The following is an 18,954-nucleotide window of genomic DNA, read 5'->3' as shown; positions in this document are numbered from 1 at the left end:
AGGAAAAAATATTTATTAATTAATATAAAAAGAACTTTTATCTATACTATTATTAGATATGCAAAGAGTTTCAGTATTTAAGTATTTATTTAGTTATATAAAAAAAATATTTAAAACACTAAAATCTACATAATAAAATTTAAATTAATCTATTAATCTATTTATTATTATGAATTTTTTAATAAAAGAAAATCTAATTAGACAAGAATTACTAATATAAAAAATATTTATTCATTGATATAGGAAACAAAATAATTTTTCTAAAACTCAACCACAAATTAGCTTTTATTATGAGATTCTTAATAAAATTAAATCTAATTAGATAAGGATATATTTAAAGAAAATAAAATAATTTCTAGAAAATACCATCACAAATTACCTATTTTATTTTCAATAAAACTCTATCACACTAGACCAAGATATATTTAAAGAATTTCTATAAAACTCTAACACAAATTACTTATTTATCTATTTATTATAAGTTTTTTAATAAAAGAAAATCTAATTAGACAAGTATTATTAATATAAAAAATTATTTATTAATTGATATAAAAAGAGGTTTTAAAAGAGTTTTTATAAAACTCTAACACAAATTACTTATTTATCTATTTATTATGAGTTTTTTTAATAAAAGTAAATTTAATTAGACAAGAATTATTAAACTAAAAAATATTTATTAATTAAAAATTACCTAATAAAATAATGCAACGTGTTTCAGTATTTCATTCTTTATTTATTTATATAAAAAAATATTTATTAATTGATATAAAAATAGTTTCTATAAAACTCTAAAAATTACCTAATAAAATCAATCACATTTTATATAAAACTCTTATTTTTAGTTCAATATAAAAAGAATAGTTATTTTTTATGAATAATTATCATAATATAACCGGACCGGCCCGTTTATGATTATGTAATTATCAGAAAATGACACATGTCATCATTCTACTAATCCAAGAGGCCAATAAATAAAGGCATGGATGAAGGAAGAAGGGGTATAAAAATTGAAAATTCTAGAAATCCAAAATTTTAGAGTAAAATATAGGAACTCTGCAAAAAGAGTTTTTTATCTATACTATTATTAGATGTGCAAAGAGTTTCAGTATTTAAGTATTTATTTATTTATATAAAAAAATATTTAAAAAACTAAAATCTAAATAATAAAATTTAAACTAACCTATTTATCTATTTATTATTATGAATTTTTTAATAAAAAAATCTAATTAGACAATAATTATTAATATAAAAAAATATTTATTAATTGATATATAAAAGAAAATAAATTTTCTAAGACTCTACCACAAATTAGCTTTTATTATGAGTTTGTTAATAAAATTAAATCTAATTAGATAAGGATATATTTAAATAAAATAAAATAATTTCTATAAAACTCTATCACAAATTACCTATTTTATTTTCAATAAAACTTTATCACACTAGACAAAGAAATATTTAAAGAGTTTCTATAAAACTCTAACACAAATTACCTATTTATCTATTTATTATTAGTTTTTTAATAAAAGGAAATCTAATTAGACAAGTATTATTAATATTTAAAATTATTTATTAATTGATATAAAAAGAGGTTTTAAAATAGTTTCTATAAAAGTCTAACACAAATTACCTATTTATCTATTTTTTATGAGTTTTTTTTAATAAAAGTAAATCTAATTAGACAATAAGTATTAAAATAAAAAATATTTATTAATTACAAAATTACCTAATAATATCAATCACATTCTATATAAAACTCTTATTTTTAGTTCAATATAAAAAGAATAGTTATTTTTTATAGATAATTATCACAATATAATCAACCTGCCCTGTTATGACATCCAAGAAGCCTATAAATAGTGGCATGGAGGGAAGGGTACAGAAATTGAGAATTTTATAAATCTAAACTAGAATTACAGAGTAAAATACAGAAACTCTACCTAAGAGTTTCAGTATTTATTAAAAAGAGTTTCAATATTTATTAAAAAGAGTTTTTATCTATGCTATTATTAGATGTGCAATGAGTTTTGGTATTTATTTATTTATATATAAAAAAATATAAACACTGAAATTTACATAATAAAGAGTTTCTGTAAAAGTCTAACACAAATTACCTATTTATCTATTTATTGTGAGTTTTTTTAATAAAAGAAAATCTAATTAGACAAGTATTACTAATATAGAAAATTATTTATTAATTGATATAAAAAGAGGTTCAAAAGAGTTTATATAAAAAACTCTAACACAAATTATCAATTTATTAAAATAAAAATATTTATTAATTGATATAAAAAGAATTTTTAAAAGAGTTTATATTAAACTCTAACACAAATTACCTATTTATTTATTTATTATAAGTTTTTTAATAAAAGAAATTCTAATTAGGCAAGAATTATTTATATAAAAATATTTTTTAATTGATATAAAAAATATAATAATTTTTCTAAAACTCTATCACAAACTACTTTTTATTATAAGTTTTTTTTTTTTTTTTTAGTAAAAACTAATCTAATTTGACAAGAATTATTAAAATTTTAAAATATTTATTAATTGATGTAAAAAGAGTTTTTAAAAGAGTTTCTATTAAACTCTAATACAAATTACTTATTTATTTATTTATTATAAGTTTTTTAATAAAAGAAAATCTAATTAGACTAGAAAAACTCTATCACAAATTATCTATTTTATTTTCAATAAAATTATAATACATTAGACAAAGATATATTTTAAGATTTTATATAAAAACTCTAATACAAATTACCTATTTATCTATTTATTTTGAGTTTTTTAATAAAAGAAAATTTAATTAGACAAGTATTGTCAATATAAAAAATTATTTTTTAATTGATATAAAAATAGGTTTTAAAAGAGTTTCTATAAAACTCTAATACAAATTACTTATTTATTTATTTATTGAAATCTAATTAGACAAGAATTATTAATATAAAAAAATATATTTAATTGATATAAAAAGAGTTTTTAAAAGGGTTTCTATAAAATTCTGACACATATTACCTATTTATCTATTTATTATGAGTTTTTTTAATAAAAGAAAATATAATTAAACAATAATATATTTAATGAAAATAAAATAATTTTTATAAAATCTACCCCAAATTGGCTATTTTATTTTCTATAAAACTCTATCACATTATCTACAAAATATTCAACACCTGCATCGCATGTGCCTTTTCCTAGAAATAAAATAAATGTGTGTGGATTGTCTTAAATGGAGAAAAAATAAATGATTAGGAGAGATATCCATCTAAATCCCTCATATGCTATCTTTCTAGAAATAAAATATTTGAAGGTTAAGTAATTAAGTAATACCAATGAATAGAAAATATTGTTATCAATATTTTTTTAAAAAAAAATAGAGATTATTATTATTATTATTATTTTCTTTTTTCTCATAACTAAAGCTATACTTTATTTTCTTTTATCTCCTATTTATCCAAATGAAACCCAAGGATTGTGGTTAAACCCAATATTTTTTCCTTATTTCATATGGTACAAAATACAAATATCCATGGTCCAGGAGTTATAGTCATACAATATTTATTTTTACATGTTTTGTTGTCGTTTAATTTAGTTTAGATTATATTTAAATGTTAAATCCGGTTGTGCTTTATTTTAAAAGGATCATATATATGTTCTCATAAGGTATACATCATCTCAACTATTATTGTGGACCACTAATAAATGGACACGTCTTTTTTAATTATAGTAATTATTCCATCAATTTTGATTTGGTAAATAGATATATACCCAATGTTTATGATTTTATAATTAAATATGACATGTTCGTCTACTCTTAATTCATACTCATTTGGTCAATTGATAAACGTAGTAATTAACATTCAAACAGGCGTATGAGATGATTAATGGAAACTACACACAAGAAAAAATCACCATTACTAACATTTCTTTTATTTTTCAATGGATATGTAGTAACTTTTTTTTATTAAGTTTATCAGTTTATGAATGAATACATGATTTATCTTTCTGAACCTATCCCATTGACTGCTCATACATCCAAACACCGGAAAATGTCTTTCTATTTATTTGTTAATTTTTCGGAAATTTAAATGTCTTTCTATTTGGTTGAGAAACCTTACACAACTTTTTCAAAAGAGGAAAAAACATAAACCTAAGACACTCAATAATCAGTCCTCTGCTATTTACACGTACAACACTCCCTCTACATACCTAGTAGCCCCCAAACCCTCATTATCTTCTCTGAAACCCGTATCTTCATTTCACAGTGGATGCAACAGTAGCCCAATCAGTAGCCCAATCAATCCGCCGATCACTGTCATCGTATCTATGTTTTTATAAACGGTCCGCTCCACGAGAATGATCTCTCACTCCGTCCGTTTTGACGCTCCGGCGGCGATTCGATTGAATCATATACGGTTTAGGGTGAATTTTCACACATTCACGTGTATGAATATAAATCTATAGAGAGAAGATCGTGGGGAGAGAAATGAATTTAGAGATGGAAAGAGTAAGAGTTTGTGGAGTAGATCATCTAACTTTTTTTTATTTATTAGTTTCCTCCCATATCACATCAACCCAACATTTTTTTTTCACCATTTCTGTTATCCACAACAAGAGTATGTTACTTCATATAAGAAAAAGTCATGGAAGAATTGTGGCTGATCCCTTCATACCAAATGCAACATATGTTCATACTAATTGCATTAAAATGTAATTACTAATTAAGCAAATACCTTGTAATAACACTCCTCAGTTAGCATGTGAGTGATTCTTAATAGAGTTACAGCCTCGTAGTCTTTTCCATGTTGGGAGCCCTCGTTTTCTTGGCCAACTCACAAATTAAACCCATCCAAAAACGCCTTCCATCCAATTGTTATCTACCTGGCTCTACCTCACTAGAGATGGATTGTGAATTTAGTAATGGGATTTGAAAGAACACCAAAGGGATTGGGTATGGGTGGTTGCACCACCATTTGAGCAGCCATGAAAAAAGGGGTGCAATTGAATTTAACTATACTAGTTCTGGCGGGGCGGGGTGGCGGCGAAGCTTTAATCATACTAGTTCTAGTGGTGGTGGAATTAGACTCATGCTGCAGCATGGCAGGCTGCTCAAATGGTGGTGCAACCACCCAATCCCTCTCGTGGTTGAGCCAATCACGAAGACACTGGGTCACTCTTGACCCAAGTCAGACCAAAGCACCCATTGAGTCTAAACCTACTACCAAAAAAATTAAAATTAAAATAATAATCTCCACATCACCATCTTGATTGGATTATTTTGGAATATAAAAAATAAAAATACATGGTAAGTTTTTATGCGAGATTGCTCTATTCTTTCGTGGGATAAAGAACCTTATGCATATTGTTTGGACGCTTTTGATTGCTTGGGCATGCCAGTCCTAAGCTCCTAGTTGGTCCATAGATGCAAAGATGAGGTTTATGCAACCAAAAATTCTTCCAACTGATAAAACCATCTCAGTTTTCTAATGTTGGACATGCTGACACATTGATACCAAAATCCTCTCACTATAATCAGTCAAAATGAATCAGCCCCACGCAAAATAATCAAGAGACGTCTTTTCACATTCTAACATAACCTAAATGTAATTTGGAGCAGCCCAAATGTAATTGACGTTATTAAATTTTGTAGCAACAAAAAACCATCTGCATTGCAGAATTCCATAATCAGTGTGCAAAAGGCCTCAGCTTACATGCTGCTATTGATTCCAGAAGCCATGTGTGCCCAATGACTTTACACCCTATTTCATTAGCCAAATATTGTGCTTTCTCTAGCCTTTGTGCCGCAAAAGAACGCCCTTCTCCTGGCTGGCACCCTTGTGGCGGATCAAGATTATAAACAACTAGAGTAGTTGAAGAAGTTGCATGGGTAGCATTACTTTGTGCCACTAGCTTTTCCCTGCTCTCAATAATACTACCACCTGCAGTTTTAACCAGAGCTAGGAGGTCTTCCTTGTAAGCTGCCAAAAAGTCCCCACAGAAATAAAAATCCAACCCGTTGAAGAGCTTTGGTGCCTGCAAAGGAAACAGAACACTCACTAAAAACTCGATAAAGGTGACACACCAGAAACCTGAATTTTGACCATCAAGTTACTGAACATACAACTGTTGGAGGAAAAAAAAAATACAGCAACGGCATATTTACAAAAGTGGAACCAAGTCAGAGAACAGCCCCAAGAAAAAAATATACAGATCTCACTTGAAAGTTGAAATTTTGTGCTTTAATTCCATTGTCCAAAATCACACAATGCAATTAGATTGACTCAAATTATCAACTTCTCCAATTATTGACACAAAAAACAACTTATTTACCAAGAGCTATAGCCTATAGCCCAGTGGTACTTCCTCACCTTTCGCTAGTAGAAGGTTGAAGGTTTAAGTACCATAGGAGCAAAGTGGGTGATTTAGTTTCTTGCCAAAGGGAAAAAATTATGGAAATGAGTTATTTTCTAGTTGCTCTATTCAAGTTCCCAGCCATGTGCAAAAACATTAAAAAAAAAAAAAAGGAAAAAAAAATTTATTTCTTTTATCAAATTTTGAAAATTTTCCAGTGCATTAAACTTTTATCTTTGCAATTCATCATTCTCTTACATTATCTGATACCCTCAGTCTTCCATTTTTGGGGCCATCACAACAGCCATGACTGTCCAGGCTCACTTCGTAAGGTTCTTCTTCCACCTGTTTCTTAGCTTCCATGCATGCTTTTATCCCTGCAGACCCAGAAATCAAGCTGTATCAGAGATGGAAAAAAGGATCATAAATGGGTCCAGATTGATGAACTGGTAACTCAAACATCATATAATTTTCTTTCCTTTTTCTTCATCTTCTGAGGGGGGCGGGCAGGGTGGGTGGTGGAATTATCTTGTCATTGTTAGTAAACATCACATTTACAATGTAAAAATGACCGACCAATAATTTCTTTCACTGCATTCCACACACAGAAGAGTGAAGGAATTAACTACGCTCTTTACCCAGCAGCAAAGATAAAAAGATGGAACAATTTAAACTTACATAAATAACAAACTGAAACACATAATCAGAGCTTACAGTCAATCGTCAGTATCCATTTCCCATTCAAAATCGCCATAAGAACTTTCAGCGTCCTGCTGCATGCACCATTTGCATCTGTGGCTGCAATCACATGGGTGACACTCGGTTTCCAAAACTTGGACACAGTTGCTCCACAAATGCTTGCAAATTTGACCAAAAGATACTGCAAATCAGAAGCCGAAAAAGGACAATCAAGTTATTTCAGGATTGACGCATGAAGAATAAAACCAACCATCAGAATAACAGCACAATTAGATGCTCAATTTCATGAATGATTTTCTTTTTATATGCTTTTGCAGATATGATCCTCATCTAAGATGATTATTCTAGCATTTTCACCCCCCTGTATGCACAAAACAAAAACCCACCAAACGGAAATAACAAAAATAAAAGCATATAAATAAGCTAGAAGTTTTTCCAGTACGACCATCACAACCATGTGAAAGCAAATGAGATTTCAACTATTGTAGGCCCCAAATAGAACTCGTGGTGTCTGTTGGAACCGCCATAGTGAACATTTTTCGATTGCAATCACATGAGATAATCTTCATCGAAGGCCTAATTTTTGCTATTTGAACATTACTATGAGCACGTTTACCATATGCAGACTATGTCTAGAAGACATACATTGTTTAGACATTATACACAGCCAACCTTCTCCTTGGTGTAGAGGTTGAAAAAAAGGAAAATCCATCTAAATTTTTACATTGTACACATAGAGAACCAACCTTCTCGTCAACAGACAGAGCAGATCCACATAATAACCATTCTTTGGCTCCATTAGGCTCTGCAGCCCAAAAGTCAGATTGCTTCACTGTTCTGTATGCACAATGATGGAAAAGCAGACAAAGTCAGAAACGGCCAATAGATGTGAAACAAATAGCAATAACAGATGAAACACCTAACAACCAGATTAAACATTACAAAATAAAAGAGAAAAAATCAAGTATATTAAAATAAGAATTTTCCAGTTTAAGGAATGGCAAATCATAACCCAAACTTTTTGTTTCTATGATTTTCTTGGTAAGGAAATCAGATTTTTGAAGAAAACTGGAAATATACTTCCTGAGAAACTCTCCCAGTGCAAAAGGCAGAATGGAACTAAAACATGAGCAGTTGAGCACTTAGCTGCAGAATACAAGCACTTTTTACTATGGTTACTCAATTGAATCACATTGCAACAACCAAAGGTTGTACCCACTGAAACGTCCTTATCTCCCAAAGTGGAAGGTCGAGGGTGTTAACCGCCATCTACTCTAAATGTATGGGTATGTTATTTGCCAGGTAAAAAGAAAAATATATATATAAAAGCATCACATTGCAAAGTAGGACAGTCTGCAACTATATGCACAGGGCAAAGAGCAAAGCTATTGCTGTATTCTTATAAGGGGCAGGATAAAAGAGTAACCAGAAAAAGAAAAAACACCAGACAAAAAATTTTCATTCACTGCAAATATAGATAGACTTGAGAGTTTCTTAACCCCAAAAATATACTCCAGACAACAGCAACTTTATCATTGCTTTGAAACAAGTTCTAACAAGAAATTAAGTACAGACCAAATTTAAATGTTTATTCAGACCTTATATTTTATACCATCAGAAGGTACTAGAACATCAGGTACTAAAACATTATTAATAGCATAATTGATCATGCTTTCATATTGACTTATTCACAAATACACACACATGTATACATGTAAGGAGTAACAGAAAATATGTACATCTGAGATGACAAATGATTTTCTTTTTTCCTGGAGTTCTTCTCGGACTTGGAATTTTCACTTGGAAATTTGGCAGAGCAGTGATTTGGGCAAAGCAGTAGAAAATCTTCCTGTAAAAGTAAAGAATAAGCAATTGATGAGTAAAACTTCACGAGAAATACATTTGTGCGCTTGAGTGTGTCAAGAAGAGAGGGACATAGTTAACTCACACAATCCCATCTGCAATCTAAGTCCACAGCACAAAGAGCATGATAAGATTTCTTGCAGTGTTTCACAAAGCAGCCAAGTGCTGCCCCCTTTATCCCGCAGCTACTGCACTTCAGCTTTGCGGCTCTTGCCACTTCTGCCTCCAAATTCATCACAGTTTCACCATCATAATAAGCTTGAGGTGTCCTGCAATGGCAAATCCATAGCAAGGTCCCGTCATATAAGGCCCAATCAGTTAAAGGATAATGTAATATAATGAAATTATAAAAACAAAAAATACCAACCGACCTAATGAATTTTGAAAAAACCTACTCATTTTTCAATCAACTTAACAGGACCATAAACATAGAGATGACATGCAATGACTGAACAATAAATGACATATGCAGCCCATAAAACTAGTGAGGTATATGTCCCAAGCACAAGTATTACAAGAATTTTGACATTTAATAAGCTTTAATCAACATCAATTCAGAAACCATCAACAATTAAGCAACAAATCGGTAGACAGATAAAAATCATAGAAGACAAGATAGCATATTTAATTTCATTTGCAATTTATTTTTATTCCCACAATTTTCTATTACATATGAGTATTCAAATAACAAAAGAGAATTGGAAATCTGAACTACAGCCTACAAGGCCTAAAATGCCTCACCCTTTACTTTCCCTCTTCAATAAAATGAATAGCCCAGGTTTTGAAAAAAATAAAATAAATAAATACTCCAAGAATATCAAAGTTATAGGCAACAGTTCAAAATGTTAGTAGTACTTGGAAAAATTGCAGATAAGGTCCCAGAGAGATGGCATACCACTCAATGCACGTTTTGTGTACATGTATGACATTGGGATGGGTGGCCGCATCTCCTATTACCTCTTTTCCATTGGCATAATGCAACATTGGCCCAGATCTCTGGAAGCACCCAATAACAACAGAAAAGATATTAAACTCAAAAAGTTTAACTTGCTTTAAGATGTTTTGAGATAGAAACAGAAATGGTTCTTCATGACAAGCAAACATGATGGTCACAGCAATGTCAATGGTGATGAAAGAAATGAAGTATAAATAAATTGAAGAATTGCAATTTACATCTGTGAGCTTAGAAGACCGGCAAAATGCACAGACACTTGTATATGCTTTTGAAGAAAAAGGTCCTCCAAATTTATGTTCAACTCCAGAATTTCCTGTACTTTCAGAATGCAAAACAGCCGATTGTGCGTGGGCATTGCTTTTTGCACACTTCTCTGAGATGCCATAGTTCAATTTCTTTTGTCTCTTGGCATTCCTAGCATGACCAAATTCAGTTCCAGGAGAAGGCCTGCCATTCATTTCACCTCCTGCTTTATCAGAGTGGTTAGTAATTATTCTCTTTGCTGGAAATTTTTCTGGAATCTGCAAAAAATGGTGAATAAAAATCAATTATAGTATTTTTTGCATCTACAACTTCCAACCCTATTAGACAATCATAACTCGTCATAATGAGAATACATATAGTTACCAACGGGCCAGTGGCCTAACGGTATCAGCCTCTTACCTCCCAAAGGGAGGTCAGAGGTTCAAGTCTCAAAAGGGACGTGTGTGTGAGTACCAACTAGGAAAAAAAGGAGAATACATATAGTTTTCCCAGGTTCAAAAGATCTTGTTTATGATTTATCAACAAATTGGTAAAACATAAGCAGAAGAAACTATTACAATGCATCTTAAACTATGAAGAAATGCATATCAGAACTCCAGCAATCTGAAACCTATAAGGCATCATACACTGCACATGCACAATATACACAAACAAATAAGGAATCTATCACAGGTAACTTTAAATCAATGCGTAAGATCAAAGTTATAACGATATATTAAACATTAAACCAATTATATCATTTTTAAAATACAAGAACCTTACAGCATTGCTGCAGCCTGGATCATTGATGTCATCCATATCTTTCGTATCACCAAAGGAAGGAGGGCTGCCTGAAGATGATCTTGTCACTTGATCTATGTCTACTTGCTCTATTCCAAGCTCATTGTGCTTCACAGCACCCACCCAACCAGGAGATTTTGCAGGAGTCAACTTACCCTCTCCATGCAAAACTACTGGGCCCCTAGCACACATATCAGATTCTTCCACACAAGTAGTTCTTGGCGACCTAGATTTGTCATTTTTTACGGTCGATTCGATCCCATCTTGAACAGACTGATTAAGTGTAGCCTGAACTCGCCTGTTAGATGTTAGTGAATACCTCGACTGCCCATTGCTAGAGTTTCCCTCTCGAGTTTCAATTGCCTCCTTGCTTAAGCCATCATTTGGCACCCTCCCAACATCTACAGGGATTAAAAACAACACCCATCCAATAAAACATCATGAATCTCTTATAGACTATAAAAAGAAAAAGATATATAAATACACACACACATATATATAAGAACAAATTTCATAAAGAAACGGTTATTTAGTGGCAGTACCAGAAGAAGCAGGCTGAAAGCAACTAGTCATGAAAGCGGCATCCAAGCTTCTATAAATTGTCACCATATTTTCCATGTAAGGAGCAGGTCTTACATCTGCATCAGCACCATGTAACCACACCATTACAAAAAAAAAATTACCAAAACCACTTTCCCTTGCTGGAAAATATTTTCCTTACACGAGAAATTATAAATTTTATATAAATAATAAGACTCTTTAGTCTCTACCACAGTTCTGTTGCATAAGAATTTCTAATGTCTGATTTTTATTTTTATTTTTTGCTAAACGTTTTAAGGAATCAACGAACCAAATTCGGTCAGAAGATTGCAGGAAAAATACCATTGAAAAGCAAAATAAAGAATTTAAGTATAGCTTTTCTACATTCTAATGTCATCTTATCCATCCACAAACAGAGGGCTAACAACATTTTGATTTTCCAGAAATATAACTCTTACTTTCCCGTTGAAACAAAAAAGAAGCTAAATGAAACGCTATTCTAAATTGGCAGAGAGCAAAAAGAATTCGAACCTCGATGAGAATACTGTTGTTTGCAGACAGGGCATTCGGATCCAAATTGGGTCGATGTGGGCATACAGGAACTGATCAATTTTTCAAGAAATCATACTCAAATTCCAAATCAACAAATCAATGTAGAAGAAACCAAATAACAAAAAAAGAGAACCAGAAAAGATCAAAAAGTATGAAGGAGATACAGACTGGCAGATTATGTGGTCACAAGGGAGCAACATTGGTCGATTGAGCATCTTTAAACTGTAAATGCAAAGATAACATGTAAAACCATATTAGCCATATCTAAAACATTATGTGTGTGTGTGGTTAAATGTACATAAACGCAAAAAGCGTTAAAAAAAAATGATAAGAGAAATTAAAATAATACCAGAGAGGGCATATGAGCTCGAGACCCATCTTCTGGAATTGAAGCAGCCATGGATTAAGAAATCGAGCGTGGTTCGAAGTGTCCGCCATTAGCGGCTTCTTGAGGTTGAAGTTGAAGTTGAACTGCTTCTGCAAAAAATGAAAGACAGAGAGGTGATATGTGTACGAGACTGTATAATTATGTGTAGATATGTGTGGTGTTGAATATAAATGTTTACAATTTGGGCAGAGCGCCGACGCTTGGCGCGCATTTTTCAAGATTGCAAATATTGCAGCACCATTGGGGGGAAGGCAAAAGGCCAAAATTGAGAAAAGCGCCATAGGACCTCCTGTTTCGCTGCTTGTCCCGTAAAATTAGACCTATCTTAATATTTTGGCGAAAATTACATATAAATGGAGTCAAAGTTTCATATTTAATTGGAGGCTGAATCAAAGTTACATATTTCTCTAAAATGAATTGCTGAGGTCGCACATAGTTTTTTACTGTTTAGAAATTGTGGTGCCTAAAATACCCTTCTGAGAATGTACTACTTTTTTGAACCAAAGGTACTACTTTTTGGCGTCCAGGTACCATGTTTTTTAAACACCCGCGAAAGTACTACTTTTTCTCTGAATGTACTACTTTTTTGAACTGAAGGTACTACTTTTTGGTTAGGGAAGGACATTTTAGGCACCACAATTTTCTAAACAGTAAAAAACCATGTGCCACCTCAGCAATCCATTTGAGAGAAATATGGAACTTTGACTCAGTCTCTAAGTAAATATGAAACTTTGACTCCATTTATATGTAATTTTCCCTAATATTTTTATCCCCCAAATTTTGTTTCTTGTTCAATTTTTTTTTTTTGTTTTCTTATTCAATTCAAAAGGTTGAATATGGATTGCAGTAACAAAATCTATATACTATTATGGATTGAATGTTTAATTTTAAAGTTTAACAAGTCTTTAAATTGATCAGTAATTACATAAATTGATCATTATTCATACATAAATTCTATTTTTTTAACTAATAATTAAAAATCTAATTTCTTTTTTCTTTTCTTTTATGGTGCTCTCTCACTTTTTCCAATTTATATTTTTAAAATTTAAACAAAATTTACACATCTTAACAAATTGCACAGTTTATCCAAACAAAATTACCCATATATTTTACCTCAATGGACACCACTTATTGTTAATCACTCACTCTCACCTTAGTTAAATCATTAAAAATCATAAATTATTCGTAATAGTTGGCGTTAGTTAAATGAACTATATAAATACTAAATTTAAATACTGATTTACATCTAACTATTTTATAATTAGTGTCATTATAAATTGTCATTGGATTTTAGAACCCTTGCAACTCAAAAAAGTATAAATAAAAAAATATCAATTTAAAGTCCTTGCAACCCACAATTTCAATTCCAAAAAATCATTACATGATTAAGCAGGTCTCTTCATACTTATTATAGAGTCTTGTTGCTTACAAATTTTATATTTATGATCTTTTAAAGTCTTTGTAAAGAAACTTATTCTACGTTCAGCTAAATGAAACTCTTGCAAAGCTTGTTGAGTGTTGAAAACAATGGTTGAAATCTGAAATCTGATCCCTAACAAGATGCCTATGCAATATTGCAATAGCATCAAAAACAAAGACACCTGATGTATGATATAAAATAAAATAATAAATTTATAAATAAGAAATTAACAGATTATGGTTTGTAATTACGGTCTTAGTATCGATCGCGATCATGATATAACGGACTTAGATAAATATTAGTGTAAACTAATTGAACCAGCTGATATGAGACTCTTAAAAATATATTACGAATCAGCCAATATATTGCGTATTGGTCCATGTGAACTTGTGACCAAATTTATTTAGTCATAGTGATTTTTAAACATGTTAACTTTTCAACTTGTAACGAGGAAATGACATTTATGACTTCAATCCTCACTAATGATGTGTTTAGTAGGAAAAAAAGAAAGAGGTGTGAAGAGAAAATAAGAAGGATGGAACAAAATTCATTTATTTAGTAGAGATGATATAAGGAAATAAAGGAAAAAGGCATCCTTCCTCCTTTAAAAATTTTCATCCATAAAAAAATGGGCGGAAAAAAGGAAGGAAGACAAGTGGACTATTATAGAAATTTAAAATTAAATGTTATCCTAAATTATACAAGTTTGAAATTACAGTAATATCCTCTATAAATTACCATATTATAAATATTATTTAATATAATGGTAAAAACAATTAAAATTTTCTATTTTCTTTTTTCTTGACGAACATGGTAAATTATGAATTTATTCTTTTCTTTTCTATTCAACCGAACAAAAAGAAGGAAATTTATAATCTCTTATCTAAGGATGTCTCATCCATTATTTTTTCTCTATCTTCCATTCAATTTTTTTATTTCCTACCGAACAAAGCATAATTATTCCCATTTCTTATATCATTGAAATTTACATTTTTGCTCTTTAGTTTAAAAATATTGCATATTATCTAAATACTCGAAGGGCTTTTTTTTAGTCATGACAAATAAGTCGTGCATTCTTTTTTTCTTTTTCTTTCTTTCTTCTTCTTCTTCTTTATTTTTATTTTTATTTTTATTTATTTATTTTAGACAAACTTAAACTCTCAATTATCTATTTTGAAAAGTAATAAAAATATCAACCGAGTACAATACTCAACAACTCTTTGATGGGAGACGAAAATGTATTTGCGACATTACATAAAATGATGGATGATTTTGCTTATATATATATATATTAATTACAAAGTATAATGATTTAGGCTCCATTTAGATTGAATGATTGGAGGGATTTGTAAGTAAATGAAAATAAATGAATATGTGAATTGTGTTTGAATTGTCTTAAATGGAGAAAAAATAAATGATTAGGAGAGATATCCATCCAAATCCCTCATATGCTATCTTTCTAGAAATAAAATATTTGGAGGATAAGTAATTAAGCAATACCAGTAAATAGAAAATATTGTTATCAATATATATTTTTTTTAAATAGAGATTATTATTATTTTTTCTTTTTTCTCATAACTAAAGCTATACTTTATTTTCTTTTATTTCCTATTTATCCAAATGAAACCCAAGCATTGTGGTTAAACCCAATATTTTTTCCTTATTTCATATAGTACAAAATACAAATATCCATGGTCCAGGTGCTATAGTCTTACAATATTTATTTTTACATGTTTTGTTGTCATTTAATTTAATTTAGATTATATTTAAATGTTAAATCCAGTTGTGCTTTATTTTAAAAGGATCATATTTATGTTTTCACTAGTGAGGATATACATCATCTCAACTATTGTCGTGGTCCACTAACAAATGGGCACGTCCTTTTAATTATAGTAATTACTTCGGTCTCGTTTAACATAACTTTTGCTTTTACTTTTATACAAAAGAAAAAGAGAAGCAAAAACAATCAGTTTGACTCGACTTATGAAATAACATTTGGACATGTTAGAAGAGCTTTTAATGATATAAAGAGTTTTTTTGGTGTTTGGCAAATCATTTGCCAAATCTCTTCTGTTATTAAAATAACTATTTTACCCCGGATTGAAATACCAATTTTTTCATATCTTGTTATCCCGTCCATTGTATTTTGTTACCTTGTCCCAACCAGTAGTTTCGGTTCTAGCTATTATTCTTTTGAAAACATAAATGATGTTTGATAAAATTATCTATTGCAAAAATTATGTTAAAAAAAGAATTGTTTGTATGAAGAAAAAGAAATTCACATCACCTTGATGTTCCATGCATCTAACTAATCACCAGGAGAGCATGAAGAAGGTACTTTTCAACCGAACTATTCTCATAAATAGAGTTTCATCCGTGACAAATATGAGTTGTGAGCACCCATAGACAAACCCAAACCAAATAAAATACAATAAAATAAAATAAAAAAAAATCTTTCTACTTGAACACTACAGAGAAACAAGCCCATAATCCAAACCAAAATCAGGGTTTAACAAGGCCAAAAAAATCCCATGCGTACTCAATAGTGCCATGTACACAATCTGTATAATTAAAAAATACAAATTTTTTTTTTTTCTTAAATAAAAAAATATCAATGGAAATTATCTATATTCATGAGATACATTTTTCAATGGAATACATATATTTTTTCAACAGCAAGAAACAATAAATTTTATTTCAGAAAATAGTAAATATCAAGATTACATTTAGCAATCAGTCCAGCTAGGAATTCATCTTCCACAATTACACTGGACGTTTACTACATACAAACAACCCATTAAACATAATGAAATTACATAAACAAATTTTTTTTTTTCAGTATTTAAGTGGTATAGTATAACAAAAGAGTAATTACAATAAAAACATGAGGCATTATCAACAGGCCAGTGGTCTAACGGTACCAAGTCCCTACTTCTCAAAGAGAGATCAGGGGTTCGAGCTTCCGTGGAGGCATGTGTGCGTGAGTACCCAACTAGGACAAGAAAAAAAAAAAAACATGAGGCATTCCCCAAGGCCAGACAAGTAAAGATGGGTAAAAAAGAAATTTTGAAACACTGTCCACATTAGTGGCCCAAAAAGAGTACAATGCAATACAAAACTAAAAAGCTGGTACATCAAAACCTTATGCATGCACGTGTGGGATAATAAACAAGATGACAGTTTCAGTTCACTGGGTTGGGTGGTGTGTGGTGAGGGTGGTGACAGCCGGTTTTGGTGGTGGTTTGAGGAGAAGGTACATTCTGCATTTGTGCTTCAACAAATATCCCATATTTCATCTCATCACATATTCCAAACCTCTTTGTTCTTGTGTGCTCTATTTGCCCTCACGTGTTGTTTTACAGCAAGATCAACAAAAATCTCGTACATCCTTGAGTCCCATATAGATTTCGTTTCACTTTTGTCTCCTCAATTGTCATCTAATTTACAACAGAACATGATCAACTATTAAGTAATAGGAATACCAGTAAACACAATAGAACAGCCTAAGAAATTTATATTAGTGTAGAAAAGGTTGAGAATAAATAAATAAAGGAAATTGGTTTAGTCTAACTGAAATTACCAAGCATTTCAAACCTTTAAACAACCATTTAACACAAACACCACCATTTCACCATTATAAGAGATATTCCAATCAAACAGAAACTGTTGGAATTTCAAACTTGAAACGCATCCACCCATACAATAAAGAGTGATTAAGAACGAAATTGAAGCATAAAGCAATACCATCATTTTCATAAAATCTTGGTACTGCTTCTATAAGTTTTATACTGGTACTACTGCCAAGTGCCAAAACTACTTATTTGTAACCCATAATTGTACGTAATGAACTTGAATTCAGTCTCGTGAGCCCCTTAATCACTATAATTATGCACATCGAGGCTCTTAAATATTTTCAACCCTCTTTGGGCATATCGCGGTAAATGCTACAAACTTTTATGAATTTAGAAAACAAAAATGGGGACAAATCATTGACCATCAAATATCCTCTATGTTTTGTACTCAAACTAGTCCAACTGCATTTCTTATGAAACCACAATGATCGGCTATATATTAAAAATTTATGAGTTAAAAGAGCCACCAACATGTACCAAACTTTTTGTAAAAAGAGATTAACCTATTACTTTTCTCCAAACGTACCATGAAATGAAGTAAACTTATGAGATAAAAATGACACAGAAATGAAGAACTGTTGAAATAAACATATATTGCAATAGGAGGTGCCTACAATGGAAGTATGTGAGCTTAAAGTCGCCCCCACAAAAGCCCTCAATAAAGCATACACACAGCCAGTAAACTTAATTAATTTTTAAGAAACATGTCCCAATTGGGTTGGTATCTCAATTAAACCAAAAATTAAGATAATGATATACAATGGAATGAATTTTGCAAATTTCCCAAAATTAAGTCTTCCGAAAATGAAAAATAAAAAGGGAAGAAAACAAATCACCTCCAATATGGATGGTCATTGGTTTTAGTGGAGGTCGCCGCCGGTGTTGTCTGAGAAAAGATAGGAAACTGAAAGAAAAAATTCATTATATAGATAAATGAGAAATTAGGGCTGATAATGCAACATAAATGAATATATATTTATATCTCTATATATACACACACTTAGTTTTATTCTGGGTGGGATTGAAGATGAAAGGAGGAACGTAGCTAACCTGAGATAGAAATTGCAGAGACGATCTTCTGCAGAGCATTAGATTATCGTACTAGGGTTTAGGAAGAATCAGAATGAGGCTCTTATAGGAACACGGTCGGATTTTTATTTTTTCTCTGACTAAGAAAAGGTGTACGGTTGTCATTGGAAAATATTCATTAAAACAAAAGTTTAGCTTCCCGTGTATTTAAGAAAAGATAGGGGTACCAACTTGCCTAAAACACCCTTCCAAAATCCTAAAGTTCTTTTAAAAAATTAGTTAAACACCGTTTTAAATAGCTTTTGAACTCTAAAAGTTAAAAGCAATGTTTGAAAAGCCAATCCAAATAGCCCTTCATCAACTTTGATTTGGTAAATAAATATATACTCAATATTTATGATTTGATAATCAAAAATAACATGTTCATACTCATTTGATAATTAAATTTGATACTTTTAATTCATTCTCATTTGGTCAATTGATA

At 30.6% G+C, this 18,954-nt stretch overlaps 1 protein-coding gene and 1 long non-coding RNA gene across 3 annotated transcripts; both read right to left on the bottom strand.

Moving 5' to 3' along the window:
* Window positions 1–5,554: 5,554 nt before the first annotated feature.
* LOC132269074 (BRCA1-associated RING domain protein 1) lies at window positions 5,555–12,698 on the bottom strand. Its single transcript, XM_059770089.1, has 14 exons — window positions 12,568–12,698; window positions 12,351–12,478; window positions 12,170–12,223; window positions 11,981–12,051; window positions 11,452–11,547; window positions 10,892–11,310; window positions 10,084–10,386; window positions 9,806–9,906; window positions 8,996–9,179; window positions 8,787–8,896; window positions 7,794–7,884; window positions 7,063–7,228; window positions 6,607–6,725; window positions 5,555–6,030 (listed from the first exon to the last, which is right to left on the bottom strand). Exons 1-14 carry the CDS (start codon window positions 12,598–12,600, stop codon window positions 5,683–5,685), a joined length of 2,223 nt encoding a protein of 740 aa, XP_059626072.1. The 5' UTR covers window positions 12,601–12,698; the 3' UTR covers window positions 5,555–5,682.
* Window positions 12,699–16,499: 3,801 nt separating this feature from the next.
* On the bottom strand, window positions 16,500–18,655 carry LOC132269073 (uncharacterized). 2 transcript variants are annotated; one of them, XR_009469412.1, is made up of 4 exons: window positions 18,492–18,655; window positions 18,278–18,345; window positions 16,951–17,246; window positions 16,500–16,801 (listed from the first exon to the last, which is right to left on the bottom strand). It is a non-coding gene; the product is annotated as an uncharacterized LOC132269073 (long non-coding RNA). The 2 variants fall into 2 exon arrangements; XR_009469411.1 differs by having other exon boundaries at window positions 16,500–17,246.
* Window positions 18,656–18,954: the final 299 nt, after the last annotated feature.

Source organism: Cornus florida, unplaced genomic scaffold (genome assembly GCF_030987335.1).
Source record: "Cornus florida cultivar Cherokee Brave unplaced genomic scaffold, ASM3098733v1 CherokeeBrave_3.0.0_Hap2_Chr08, whole genome shotgun sequence".
NCBI classification, from domain to species: domain Eukaryota; kingdom Viridiplantae; phylum Streptophyta; class Magnoliopsida; order Cornales; family Cornaceae; genus Cornus; species Cornus florida.
Note: the sequence above shows the minus strand (reverse complement) of the source record. Positions and strands in the feature narration are given on the sequence as shown.

Excerpts from the sequence above, each read along its gene's own strand:
- LOC132269074 (XM_059770089.1), bottom strand. The coding sequence starts at position 12,600 with ATGCGCGCCAAGCGTCGGCGCTCTGCCCAAATT. Across the intron at positions 12,224-12,350 it reads GAGCTCATATGCCCTCTCTG|TTTAAAGATGCTCAATCGAC; the intron begins GTATTATTTTAA and ends TTGCATTTACAG. Across the intron at positions 11,311-11,451 it reads CTTTCAGCCTGCTTCTTCTG|ATGTTGGGAGGGTGCCAAAT; the intron begins GTACTGCCACTA and ends TAATCCCTGTAG.